Here is a 14968-nt window from a genome sequence, read left to right on the forward strand (position 1 = left end):
GCCTTGGCCTCCCGAAGTGCTAGGCTTACAGGCATGAGCCACTGCGTCCCGCCTGAACCAGTCCACTTTACTGACACACAATGATTCTACATTAGAGACACACAATGAACAAGGCCCTCCTAAGCTATTTGGAATATTAAGGCTTTTTATTTGATGTCTAATTTTTCAAATACAGCAATAGTAAGGGCAAATTAAAAAATATTTTGTTTACTTAATTACAAAGAGGAGGGTTTATCTATCATGTCTATAGCAGCTCTTTAGGGATTCTTTTTTTTTTTGAGACAGAGTCTCACTCTGTCGCCCAGGCTGGAGTGCAGTGGCGCGATCTCGGCTCACTGCAAGTTCTGCCTCCCGGGTTCATGCCATTTTCCTGCCTCAGCCTCCCGAGTAGCTGGGACTACAGGCACCCGCCACTATGCCCGGCTAATTTTTTTTGTATTTTTAGTAGAAACGGGGTTTCACGGTGTTAGCCAGGATGGTCTCGATCTCCTGACCTCGTGATCCACCTGTCTCGGCCTCCCAAAGCGCTGGGATTATAGGTGTAAGCCACCATACCTGGCCACTCTTTAGGGATTCTTGAGATGAGTAGTTTAACTCTCAAATTCTTTTTCTTCTCTTATTTTCAATTAGAAGGTACAATGATATTGATGAAATTATTTCCAACTATTCTCAGTGATCACACCCCAAGAACTCCTTCCCAGTTCACTTTAAGTTCTATAAACCCTAAAGCTGAAGTATGTAAATGCCAATTTTTGAAGCCTCTACATTGCCAAAAGAAAGGCAGGGGTTCATAAACCATATCTGGTGATACCTGTGTAATTTATTCATTAACTAAAAATATATTTATTCTGTGTTCTCTACATATCAGAGTTAGGTGCTGGCTGTTTAGTGCTTTGTGAAGGAGATAATGTTACAAGCGATTGTGTGTTACTATTTATAGTTTTTCACTTGTAATGGGTGTTTGTTTTCTGCAAGATGGGCGCAAGAGTAGAAAAGAAGATTCAGCTGGGTGTGGTGGCTACCGCCTGTAATCTCAGCAATTTGGGAGCCAAGGTGAGAGGATCACCGGACGCCAGGAGTTCAAGACCAGCCTGGCCAACATGGTGAAACCGTCTCTACTAAAAATACAAAAATTAGCCAGGCATGGTGGCGGGCGCCTGTAATCCCAGCTACTCGGGAGGCTAAGGCGGGAGAACCGCTTGAATCCGGGAGGCAGAAGTTGTGGTCAGCCGAGATTGCGCCACTGCATTCCAGCGTGGGTGACAAGAATGAGACTGTTTCAAAAAATAAATAAATAAACAAATAAATAAAAGCAGCCTGGTTGGCTTATGCATGCAATCCTAGCACTTTGGGAGGCCGAGGCAGGCAGATCACCTGAGGTCAGGAGTTCAAGACCAGCCTGACCAACATGGAGAAACCCCCGTCTCTACTAAAAAATACAAAAACTTAGCCAGGTGTGGTGGCGCATGCCTGTAATCCCAGCTACTCAGGAGGCTGAAGGAGGAGAATCGCTTGAACCTGGGAGGCGGAGGTTGCAGTAAGCCGACATTGCACCACTGCACTCCAGCCTGGGCAAGAAGAGCTAATCAAAAAAAAAAAAAAAAAAAAAAAAAAAAAGAAGATTCAACAGATTTGATGGTTTGAAGAATGAAATGGACAGAAAAAAGAATGGTGTGAAATACAGAAGTAGGTTCTACAGGAAAACTGAGCAGGGGGTGGGGGTCCTATGCTTAAGAATTACTATTGGATTTTTCTCAGCAGAGATTTCGCAAGGTAAATAGAAAATGCAGACCCAAGAGGACTCTAAATAGCCTTGCATTTCCCGCAGTTCCCCTCTCATCTCCCCAGAGACAGGAAGCAAATATGGGACATTTGTAAAGAACAGGGGACAGATTTTACCTGCTTGTGGTGCCCAGACTTGGTTGCCGCTTGCAGTGAGGGGAATGAAGAGAAGAGATTTCGAAGGAGCAGACAGAAGGACCATGCTGGCTCCAAATGGATAGGACTCTGCCCACCGAGTAGGGCAGAGAACAGAAGACCTTGTCTGCTATGGAGGCTGGAGACCGTAACCCTTTCAGGCCCTGTGTAAACTGGGTCATGAAGAGCCTCTGCATGGTAGGCATGTGGCTGGAGAAGCTCCGTTTTTTTGTCCAGATTCGGTAACATCCTGGGGAACAAAGTGCTAGAAGTGTGTGAAGGCCAAGGACAGAGCAGTCTGCTCTGGTCTGGACTATGGCAGTGCCTCCACAGTCTTGGAGAGGAGCTGGAGGCTGGGGAGGAGCCTGAGTGTGGGTCTGACTATGGACGCCAGTGTCTTCCCTGAATGTGGCCATCCCAGGGCAACCGTGGGACAAGAAGAAAGAAAAGGTCCACTTGGGAGGTTGAGATGGGCACTGGAGGGCCTCTCCTAAGGCAAGCCTTGCCGGAGCACAGTGCTCAGGAAAAGTCCTTGAGGACTCAGTCGTGCAATCTGAGCTGGATGATTTCACATGAAAGGATACTGGGAAGATTTCAGAACCAAACAGCAGGGACGGCATCTTGTTGCTCAAATCTATGAAGGTCATCTTGATGGATTCGAGAGAATAAAGTGCCATGGGCTTACTGTTAGGCCTCTTATCCCATCCACTAGCTGCCAAATATGGATTCAGCTGCTCTGTGCTGGATGAAAATCCATCCAGGAGTCTTTTATATCTGAGGCGCTTGTAGCTTTTAGCCATTGGAAGAAGTTCAGAGGAACACCGTCGGTATCTTAGTTTCTGAGTCTTCATGGCTGGGGCCAGTTTGGAGGCAAGGATGGACAGCTTGTTTAGTAAGGCTGATTCTTTGGTAGTCTTCCTAAAATTCAGGCTCCTCAAGGGATGGCACGGTGTAGACATCTGCTTTGGTATATGACTAACCAAGCTCTTGGTAGGTGCTGTTTCAGGTTCTAATCGTGTAGGTGCAGACAGAGTACACAAACTGAGAAGTCTGTGCGCTTTTGTGGGGATGGGATTGGAGGAACTCTTTAAAAAGGCAGAACTTCTGATTTTACCTATTTTTCTCCCAACAATGATTTGCTCCTGATAGGAAACTTTCTTACAAGTTCGATGGGGCTGCTTCTTTAAGGGAAGAATTCCTTTCTTCGCAAAGGCACCATGTATTTGATCACACCCAGCAGAGGAGGGGTCTTGTGCTTTCCGAGGGGCACCAAGAAGGCAAGGACTTGTGCATGACTCAGTGTCCTTCCTTAATGGATGATGTAAGCTTTCCTCCTTCTGGTCTTCTAACTTCTGAGTCTGTGCCACAATGCTGTCCTTGGCCAGCTTTGCTAGGGTGATTTCATTGATCATGGTGGACTCATCTTTGTCAGCCTTCGGTTGGTTCTGATTTTGTGCATCATCTAACAACAGACTAGATGATATGCACTGTTGCGATATCGTATGTGCTTTTTGTTGACGTATATATTTCTCTTCTTTCTGCAACATGTAGTCCAAAACCTCAGGGCTCTGCTGTTTTTCAGCATGATTAAGTATCCCCCGGCATTTAAAATGGGTCTGAGAGATGTTGCTCACGGGATCGCCATCGCCAGTTTCTCTGGTAACCAACTCCTTAGATTGCTCCCCAACAGTTAAGTAACCCAGTCGTCCCCTCTGATGCTCTTCGGTTTCTTCTCCTTTCACTTTAATATCTGTTTTCACTGTCAAAGGCAAATGTCTGTCAGAGGAATTCTCGTGAGGGTGACAAGCTTTGCAAGCATTCTTTTCCACACAGGTACATACACTGTCTCTGTCACTAGAATTACTCCGATCTCTTGATACTATTTCCTTCATCTCAGGAAGGACTGTGCAGTCCTTTACATTTTCACAAAGCATTTCACCATCTTTTGGTTTACAAAGATTTTTCAGGTCAGTTTCTTCACTGTTAACATTAGTTTCTGAATTTTCTTGAGAAGGCATTATTTCAATGGATTTCAGGCTTCTTAGGGAAACAGAGCTTTCATCACGGCAAAACATCAACTCTTTTGAGGAAATTCCAAAGGTACTTTCTTTGCCAAACTCAGAGTTTAGTTCTAGTCTTGATCCTTCAGTCACTTCTTGTGTTTCTCTGAGAGATGTTCCTTTATGTTGCTGTCCATAATGGCTATCATTTAAAGACAAATTTACTCTGCCCAATATTCTTTTATTTGGTTCATGATCTGCAACAGACTCCATCTCATGGGCACAAGAGTCTGGACACTTTTCCATTTCACAGTCTTTTAAAGATCTGCATATGTTTTCTTCACATGATTTTTTTATTTTGAGAAAGTCCACTGTAAAAGCAGCAGTAACTGGGAAATCTGAATCCTGACCAGTTGTTCCTGTATGTGCAGCATCCAGTTCTCTCCGAGACAAGGTACTCCTGGAGTCCTCTTGGAATGCCAGTTTCTCTTGCCTTGCACCACAATCCAGTAGATTAGATGCCTTCACGTCCAGCACACCTTCTGTAAGCTTATTACTACAGTCCGTGTAGACGATGTCTACCATACCTTCTGTGGACTCATCACAACCAGACATCTTGACAAAGGCTCCTTTCAAATTGCATTTCTTTGGACTACCACAAGGTAGTGAGTTATTACTGCCTGAGCTGACCAGCAGATCCTTTTGGTTGTGGTTTACCTCCCTGTGAGGCTCGGTGACAGTCTCTCTCTGGTCACTACTTAGCATCTCCTTGGCTGACTGACCTTCACTTTTGCATTCATCTGGTCTGTTTTGGTTACTCTGACAGTCAAGGACTTCATCTGCCTTCTGATCGAGTGTTTCAACTGATTTTACATTTTTAAAATTGGAGAACATAACAGTAGGAGACTGGTCCAACACTTTTTCAGGACCTGGAATGTTTACAGTCTGGTTTAGTTCTTGTATAGCATGATCAGAGATGTTATACTTACAAAATACAGTTTCTTTGGATACATCCTGCTCCTTTCCTTCCAGCCCTTCCTCACTGAGTTTGATGCTACTGGAGGTGTGAATGGTTTTGTTTGAAATTCCACTATTTAACAAGCCTGCTACCATTTTGTTTCTGATCTTATCTCCTGGAAGGCTGCCATTCGTTTCTTTCCCATCAAGTTCCCTTTCCTGTGATGTGTAACTCACTTTACAGCTGCTTTTTTCCACAGAGTGTCCTGTTCCTTGGCAGCAGTGATCACGGTGCTGAAATGCATTTTCATATTTTGTTATCAAAGAGTTATCAACTTGCAGGCTGATTTTGCTGGACTTGAAAGCAGCAGAAGCAGAACACATGTTTTCTTGGGATACATTTTTTCTTACACGATGACAGCTAGAGATATCCTGAGATTGAACGGTGTGACATTCTATGACAGAGACCACTTGAGGAAAGCCAGCTGCTTCTCTCTTATTTGAGCGCAGCCTGGAATGTAGAGCTTTTGTTCCTGAATCAGCCATTTCTTTTTTTCTCTCTAGGCTTACTGGTTTGATGTTTAAGGTGGGACAGTTTGAAGAGGCACCACAGGTTTGGTTACCCGGTGGAGAGATGTCTTTTATTTTTGTCTGAATGGGAATGGTTCGTATATCAGCAATGACATCTGCTCTACCCTCTAATGGAGGGTGATGGCTCTGATGGGCATCTCTGCCTGTTGCTAAAGGCATCTCTTTGTTTAAATGCAGTAGAGAGTCAGTTGGCAAATTTGCATGTTCTTGAGAATTAAGGGACACTTGTTGATTTAAAACACATTCACTTTCTACTTTGTTTACAACCAGTTCATTGGTACAAGAAAGTTCATTCATCTCACAGGCTATGCTCTGTTCATCTAAAAGTGGAATATCATCATGTGAGGTCTGTATAACTTTTTCTGACTCAGGTCTGTAATCAAATTCTGGGGATGGTAGCAACAGAGCAGTACCTTGCTTGGGTTTTAATACCTCACTTATAGGACTTATTTGATCCTCTGGCATTAAACTCACAATGGATTTTCTTTCAAACAGAAAATCATTACATGATGCTTCATTTAACTGGGTGTTGCTTTCCAGATTTCTCTGGATGCTGACTAAGGAGTTACAGTCTTTAGTGTAAAAAGATTTACTTAATATATTGGGCTCTACAGGGGTTGTCTGTCCTGCCTCTTCAATCTGCATCAAGGAGGAAAAACTGCTTTCTTCAGAGTGTCCACCAGGATGGCTCATATTAGTAAAAGTTTCTTTATGGTCCTCAGGGTTTGTCAAGTTACCTTGAACGTGTACAGTAATTTTCAAATCATTTTTATTTAACATTACTTCTGTGGCTTCAGTAAAAGAATTGGGCATTAAAGAACTAGAGCTCCCTGTATGGAGACTGTCTTGAATGCAGTTATTGTGGATATTTTCCTTTGGAGAAACAACAGGCTCTTTTTCACCAGAACAACGACCACTAAACTCCTTTTCTGGTTCCCTGGCATTAAAAAGAAAAGGTCCACCTCTTTCACTCCTAGGAATCAAAAGCCGTTCCTCATTTTCTTCTCTAGAAGCCAAGTTCTTCCCTTGATCATCCCCCCTATAAAAATAAGAACTGTCTGTCTTTTCAGCAGATCTCTTTAGCAAACCACCACCTTCAAAACCACAGTTTTCTAAGGATATTGTTCTGGATTCTGGACCAGACAAGTCTGATGTGAAACATGAAACTTCAGAATTTTCTTTCAAAGGGCTTGTGGCTGTGGGACTATCATGTGTAGAACTGGGTTGTTCATTACGGTGGCCATGAAGCTGTTGGTGATTGTCATCTGCTTCACAGACCAGGTTTGGTTTACACAACTCTTCCTTCCCATTGTCCACATTAGAAATGGCACTGTTTCCTGGTAATGACAACCAAGGACAGCTTTTTAATTCTTCACATTCTTTTTCTTTAGGAGTTGCTTCTGTTAATACAGGGTCCACAAAGGTTAAAGGTTCTGGGGTAACTAATGTGCTGGTTTCTGAAACCTCATCACTGGTCATGATTTTGTCTACTTCTGGGAATTTGCCGCATCCAGCTGAGAGATCTTTACTCACATTGCCATTTTTGTGTCCTTCATTATTATCCGTCTTAGTCCCATTGACCTTCATACCTTGTACTTCGGTGGATTTTAGCAGAGTTTCAGCTGTAATCTGTACATTTCCTTCTGAATAAGAGAAATAAATCCAAATTAATATGCAGTAATAAAAAATCACTTGGTCTACCTTCATGCATTTTATTATGCTATACTACCAAGGGCAACAGAAGACCCAACTCAAAAAGAAAACTGGAAAGTTAGCATGCTATACCATTGATTTTGTTCTTCTCTGAAAATATAACAGAGGGCCAAAACTATATCTGGCAGAAACGTAATTTTCAACAAATGCCTCTTGCTGAAAGTTTAATACAGAGTTCACAGATCAATGCTGGACAACTGAATACAACATAGAAATATGTTCCTATGTTGTATTCTCATTCAGTCTTAAGAGGCTTTCATTTTAAAACATTAATAAAGCAGACTCACAATAACAGCTTATTTTACTAGATGACCATTTTCTCAGTACTTGAAATTAGATGTCATCGATAAAATTAGTCCTTGGGAAAAAACAACTATACCTAAAACTTTATTTATTTATTTACCTATTTATTTTTTTCAGACAGAGTCTTGCTCTGTTGCCCATGCTGGAGTACAGTAGTGCGATCTCAGTTCACTGCAACCTCCACCTCTCAGCTCAAGCGATTTTCCCACCTCAGCCTCCTGAGTAGCTGGGATTCTAGGTGCCTGCAACCACCCCCAGCTAATTTTTTTTTTTTTTTTTTTTTGAGATGGAGTCTTACTCTTGTCACCCAGGCTGGAGTGCAGTGGCACAATATTGGCTCACTGCAACCTCCACTTCCTGGGTTCAAGCAATTCTCCTGCTTCAGCCTCCTGAGTAGCTGGGATTACAGGCACCCGCCACCATGCCCGCCTAATTTTTGTACTTTTAGTAGAGACGGAGTTTCACCAGTTGGCCAGGCTGGTCTCGAACTCCTGACCTCAGGTGACCCGCCTGCCTCAGCCTCCCAAAGTGCTGAGATTACAGGCATAAGCCACCACGCCCAGCCCGCCCAGCTAATTTTTGGGGGGGTTTTTTGTTTTTGTTTTTGTTTTGAGACAGAGTCTCGCTCTGTCGCCCAGGCTGGAGTGCAGTGGCGCAATCTCGGCTCACTGCAACCTCCGCCTCCCGGGTTCATGCCATTCTCCTGCCTCAGCCTCCCGAGTAGCTGGGACTACAGACGCCCACCACCACACCTGGCTAATTTCTTTTTGTATTTTTAGTACAGACAGGGTTTCACCATGTTAGGATGGCCTTGATCTCCTGACCTCATGATCCACCCACCTTGGCCTTCCAAAGTGCTGGGATTACAGGCGTGAGCCACCACGCCCGGCCTGCCCAGCTAATTTTTTTGTATTTTTACTAGAGACGGGGTTTCACCATGTTGGCCAGGCTGGTCTCAAACTCTCGACCTCAGGTGATCTCCTATTAGTTCTGTTCCCCTAAGAGAACCCTGACTAGCACACTATACACATGAACATGGGTATATGTACACATACATGATTTTCTATATATATATAAAAACAGGACAACTGTATTAAACAGAAAAAGCAAAATGCAAATCTATTTAAAGATCGGCCAGGCATGGTGGCTCATGCCTGTAATTCCAGCGATGGCTCATGCCTGTAACCCCAGCATTTTGGGAGGCCAAGGTGGATGGATCACATGAGGTCAGGAGTTCAAGACTAGCCTGGCCAACATGACAAAAACCCATCTCTACCGAAAATACAAAAATTAGCTGGGCATGGTGGCACATGCCCGTAATCCCAGCTACTGGGGAGGCTGAAGCAGGGGAATCGCTTGAATCCAGGAGGCGGAGGTTGCAGTGAGCCAAGATCATGCCACTACACTCTAGCCTGGGTGACAGAGCAAGACTCTGTCTCAAAAAACAAAGAACAAAACAAAACAATCTAATTCCTGAGTTTGATGCAGTACCTCACAATGGTGACCCCAGCACTTTGGGAGGTTGAGGCAGAAGGAATGCTTGAGCCCAGAAGTTTGAACCAGCCTGGGCAACACAAGGAGACTCTGTCTCTACAAAAAATTTAAAAGAAAAAAAAAATCAGCTGAGCATGGTGGTGTGTGCCTTTAGTCCCAGCTACTTGGGAGGCTGAGGCAGGAGGATGCTTGAGCCCAGGACGTCAAGGCTGCAATAAGCTGTGATTGCACTACTGCACTCCAGCCTGGGTAACAGAGTAAGCGACCTTGTCTCAAAAAAAGAAAAAAAAAAAGAACAAAAAATCTAAAATCTAATTCTTACTAGAATGTAAACTCTGTGAGGGTAAGGATCTTGTTTTGTTCTTTTCCTTATAGTTCAGCATAATGCCTGGTATATAAAAGCACAAGAGCACTTAATAAATATTCACAAAATTAATGAACGAATACAGTTAGGTCAAATAAACAAATGCTATTAATACCGAGTTTCTAGGGCTTCCTTATCCATTTCTCAATAGGTCCTGAGAGCAGCAATTACTGTGAGAAAGAGCCCTGACTGTGAAGCCAGACCAGCTAAGCTTCAATCATGGCTCTGTGACACTTTTTTTTTTTTTTTGAGACAGGATCTCGCTTTGTTGCCTAGGCTGGAGTGCAGTGGTGCCATCATGGCTCACTGCAGCCTCCAACTCCTGGGCTCAAGTGATCCTCTCACCTCCGCCTCCCAAGGAGCTGGGACTGTAGGCACACGCCACCATGTCTGGCTAATTTTTGTATTTTTTGTAGAAACAAGGTTATTTATGTTGCCCAGGCTGACCTTGAACACCTGAGCTCAAGCGATCCTCCTGCCTCAGCCTCTCAAAGTGCTGGGATTATGGGTGTGACTCACTGTGCCCTGCAGCTCTGTGATACTTACCTCTAAGCCTTGGTTTCTTTTATTGTAAAAGGCGGGGAAAGTACAATTACCTCAGTGCTATACTGAGGATTAAATTAAATAATGCATGTAAGATGTCATGCGGGACAGTGCCTGCTATATAAAAGGTGCCTTTCTTTTGCTCTGTTTTTTTATTTTACTGGACCGGAGAACAGTTAAAATAGAATAACTAGGCTAGACACAGCGTTTTAAAATGTTTGGAGTCAGCAAATATTAGATTAACAAATATATACTGCAAGCCACAGGTTTTCAGATACCAATCATTTACAAAAGGCAGCCTCAAAATCCTGATTCAACACACAATACTTATCACTGTGAAATTAGCCTACTTTCCCTATTACAGCAGATGGTGCTACCCTATTCAAGAATTTGTAAATACACAGCTGGGCGTGGTGGCTCACACCTGTAATCCCAGCACTTTGGGAGGCAGAGGTGGGCACATCACTTGAGATCAGGAGTTCAAGACCAGCCTGGTCAACATGGTGAAACCTTATCTCTACTAAAAATACAAAAAAATCAGCCGTGCACCATGGCAGGCACCTGTAATCCCAGCTACTTGGGAAGCTGAGGCAGGACAATCGCTTGAGCCCCGGAAGCGAAGGTTGCAGTGAGCCAAGATCGTGCCACTGCACTGCAGCCTGGGCGACACAGTGAGAACCCATCTCAAAATAAATAAAATAAAATAAAAATAAACATCCAGTTCTCCAAATTATATAAGGTAGATTTTCCCTCCTTGACTACTTTCACCTCTTCCTCAAAATATATTTCCTGAATGCTCTTCCAATTTCTGGTGACCCTCCTAAAAAAGTCTTCATGGAAATCACTACTGTGGGAATTAAGTCTCACAATAATGAGTAGGAACTAATATTGCCATTGTTCCTGATACCATTTCACCTTTCTTACACATAAACTTCCCAGACAAGCCCAGTTATAGGGAACTCTCTGAAAAACAAGATAAAACAAATAAACTTGATAACATCAGTTTTGTAAAATTAACTAAACAGAAAATTATGTTGAAAGAGGCATATTAAAAGTCAGGACAGCAGAAAGGGTGAGGAACCAGCAAGAGTGCCCGATGGGGAAGATCTCCCATGATGGGGAAGATCTCCCCTGTGAGATGGCCAGTCAACTCAAACACTCCCACCACTGCTCCCCCAGGTCCACTTCTCATGTGTCTGCCCTACAGCAATCAAGAAATAAGGAATGATAGGCAAAAGTGCATCCTACCAATTAAAGGCTCCTTCTGGTTATTACAACAAAAGTCCTTTTAAAAGGTTCAATCTGGTCAGGAGATCGAGACCATCCTGGCTAACATGGTGAAACCCTGTCTCAACTAAAAATACAAAAAATTAGCCGGGCATGGTGGCAGACGCCTGTAGTCCCAGCTACTCGGGAGACTGAGGCAGGAGAATGGCGTGAACCCGGGAGGCGGAGTTTGCAGTGAGCCGAGATAGCGCCACTGCAGTCTGCCCTGGGCGACAGAGCAAGACTCACACACACACAAAAAAAAGGTTCAATCTGTTGCCGTTTTAGCTAATTGAGCAGCAGCAAGCAGCAGACATATGATTGTGCCTATAGCTTACAATTATCTATTACATATTTCAAAATAGCCAGAAGAGAAGAATTTGAATGGTTCTACCATACAGAAAAGACAAATATTTAAGGTGATGGAAATCCCAAGTACACAAGTTGATCTTTTCAAATTATACGATGTATTATCACATATACCCCCAAACCATGCACATTACATATCAATTAAATAAAAGAATCCCAAAACTCTGGAATACCATGGTAATTTGATAGTACTGACAGTGGGACATTTATATAGAGAAGTAAAAATAATGCACTGAGGGGAGAGTGTAGTAGCAGAGGTTCACTTACTAAACAACTTGGTGCAGGGGATCCCAAATCATTCCTCAGCCAATTTATAATTACACTGAAGTCCTCCCACTCAGAATAACCAAAACGTAATAAATAAAATCAAGTAAAGTAATTTGCACAGTGCTTAACCATGCAAACACTTAATGAAACAAAGGTAGCAAGTATATATTAGATTTTCATCGAGAAAACTTAAATCTGGGCCGGGCGCGGTGGCTCACACTTGTAATCTCAGCACTTTGGGAGCCTGAGACGGGTGGATCACCTGAGGTCAGAAGTTTGAGACAAGTCTGGCCAACATGGTAAAACTCCGTCTCTACTAAAAATACAAAAAAATCAGCCGGGCATGGTGGCACGTGCCTGTAGTCCCAGCTACTTGAGGCTGAGGCAGGAGAATTGCTTGAACCCGGCAGGCGGAGGTTGCAGTAAGCCAAGATCGTGCCACTGCACTCCAGCCTGGGTGACAGAAAGAAGAAAAAAAGAAAGAAAGAAAGAAAGAAAACTTAAATCTGGGTGGGGCAGAGTGAAGATTTTGGCAGCTGGAGCCCTGGAGACAAGCTTGGTTTCTAAGAGGCATCATTCAGTTTTGTGTTTTTTTTTTTTTTTTGAGACAGAGTCTTGCTCTGCTGCCCAGGCTGGAGTGCAGTGGAGCGATCCCCGCTCACTGCAAGCTCCACCTCCGGGGTTCACACCATTCTCTCGCCTCAGCCTCCCAAGTAGCTGGGACTACAGACGCCCGCCACCATGCCTGGCTAATTTTGTTTTTTTTCTTGTCTTTTTAGTAGAGATGGGGTTTCACTGTGTTAGCCAAGATGGTCTTGATCTCCTGACCTCGTGATCTGCCTGCCTCGGCCTCCCAAAGTGCTGGGATTACAGGTGTAAGCCACTGCGCCCAGCCGGCATCATTCAGTTCTTAATTCCACAGTAAAGATAAAGTAGCAGATGCCTGACCTTGGCAGAGCAAGCCAAAATGCTGGCCACACTACAGAAGAGAACGTGGGCCTATTTAAATCAAATCCATGGTGATGGCATATATTGCTCATGCTCCCAGGGCTCAACATCTTCACAGGCCTGTCTCTACAGAATCTTCTTCTCTGGCTTGCTATGACTGGCTGTGACTTTGGACAGCTGAGCCTGCTTCCTCACATGCAACACAGGAATACCCTGGAATGTTCTTGGGGGACAGAATGAACCAGGCCATTGCTGCTAAAAACTCTAGTAGAGATGCTGATTTCAAGCTCGCCTATACCAAACTGAGACCCTTATCCATGGGTTTGGGGGAGAAAAAAAATCAAATATTTTACCAATTTAAGTCATTAAATAAGCATGATATTAGAACATGAAGAAAAGTGTCACAGAGTAATTCAGCTGCAGATACTGTTCAGGAGAGTTCATCTTATCTATGTCCAATGTGGACCAGCTTCTTAGGTGGAGAGTAGCCAGGTAATTTTGAAAAGGCAGATTTCCAAGCAGAAAATAACCCTGGTTCTCCTGTTTAAAAGGCCAGTTCAGTGGTTAAATGAAAGTGTAGTTCAACAGACAGTAAATTCTGTGGTAAGATGTGGGTGAAAATATACCAAAGACTGAATACAGCAATACTGGAGCCCCACTAAACAGATCTTGGGGGTGGGGTTAGGGGCCCACTAAACTGTATCCCTAGTAAGCCTCTAAGAACAGGGTGAGATTTATGTACAAAACAACATTTCTCATCTTCAGAGGAATGTCCTTTAATCTACACTGGACAGTAAGCCTCTGAGCCACAGAAGAAATCTGCAGCAGCAGAAAGCTGGGTGATAAACTGGGACAAATGTCCTTTTTCATAAGAAAGATTGGTGCTTCCTTTTCTGTCCAGGATGCCGAGAAGCTAAGAGTCAAATCTGATGTTTCATCACAGTAACAAAATATTCATATAATTTAATGCAGCAGTCCCCAACCCTGGGCCATGGACCAGTACCCATCCTTGGTCTGTTAGAAATCGGGCGGCACAGCAGGAGGTGAGAAGCAGGCAAGTGAGCAAAGCTTCATCTGCATTTACAGCTGCTCCTCATGCTTGCATTACTGCCTGAGCTCCGCCTCCTGCCAGATAAACACTAGCATTATATTCTCATAGGAGCGTGGACCCTATTGTGAACTGTACATGCAAGGGATCTAGGTTGTGAGCTCCTTATGAGAATCTAATGCCTGATGATCTGTCACTGTCTCCCATCAACCCCAGAGGGGACCACCTAGTTGCAGGAAAACAAGCTCAGGGCTCCCACTGATTCTACATTATGGGAAGTTGTATAATTATTTCATTATATATTACAAAGGAATAATAATAGAAATGAAGTGCACAATAAATGCAATGCACTTGAATCATCCTAAAAGCATCCACCCCACCGGATCTGTGGAAAAACTGTCTTGCACGAAACAGGTTCCTGACTCCAAAAATGTCAGGGACCACTGACTTAGCGTATTCACTTTATCTTCTCTTTGTGAGGTTCTGATTATATTATATTATATTATTTACTTATTTGGTGAGACAGGGTCTTGCTCTGTTGCCCAGGTTGGAGTACAGTGGTGTGATCACGGCTCACTACAGCCTCAACCTCCCAGGGCTCAAGTATCCTTCTGCCTTAGCCTCCCGAGTAGCTGGGACCACAGGTGTGTGTGCTGCCATGCTAATTTTTGCATTTTTTGTAGAGAAGGGGTTTCGCCACATTGCTCAGGCTAATCTCAAACTCTTGGACTTAAGCAATCCTCCCACCCTGGCCTCCCAAAGTGCTGGGATTACAGACGTGAGCCACTGTGCCCAGCCTGATGATTCTGTATTAGCCTTGACACATAGTCCTCTCTAAAGTAATCTAAGTTTATTTTTAGCCTTGGGGTGAGAAGAGGAGAACCTTACCTCAGCTACTCTCTTTTGGACCTCAGCTTCCTCCTCAATCAGTCAACCAACCTAAAAGTAATAATCTCAGAACTCTATACCCAACCATTGTTTTGAGGAGCAAAAAGAGGTAATGAAACTGCCTTGAAAACTCTCAGGGTGACCTGGAGTAAACATTTTATCTCATCCCTGACCCCACAGAACAAGAAAATGATACACTACCACATGCTGAACTATACTGGGTACATGTCTCCCCTGTTCCAGTTAACCCTTCTAAACAGGCAAATATAGTATATTTGATGATATAAAATCCAACAAAGG

The 14968-nt window shown here is 43.6% G+C and overlaps 1 protein-coding gene across 7 annotated transcripts in view; it reads right to left on the reverse strand.

Moving 5' to 3' along the window:
* The window catches only part of PRR14L (proline rich 14 like), a 69108-nt gene that overhangs the window by 28904 nt on the left and 25236 nt on the right, over positions 1 to 14968 (reverse strand). For all 7 annotated transcript variants that reach the window (XR_010156135.1, XM_016947282.4, XM_063808193.1 and 4 more), the window contains one exon: positions 1900 to 7108. Coding sequence is in view for 6 of the 7 variants with exons in the window: in XM_016947282.4 (XP_016802771.3) it covers positions 1900 to 7108 (5209 nt within the window). In the remaining variant the exon portion in view is untranslated. The remainder of the gene's footprint in view (positions 1 to 1899; positions 7109 to 14968) is intronic.

This window comes from Pan troglodytes, chromosome 23 (genome assembly GCF_028858775.2).
Source record: "Pan troglodytes isolate AG18354 chromosome 23, NHGRI_mPanTro3-v2.0_pri, whole genome shotgun sequence".
NCBI classification, from domain to species: domain Eukaryota; kingdom Metazoa; phylum Chordata; class Mammalia; order Primates; family Hominidae; genus Pan; species Pan troglodytes.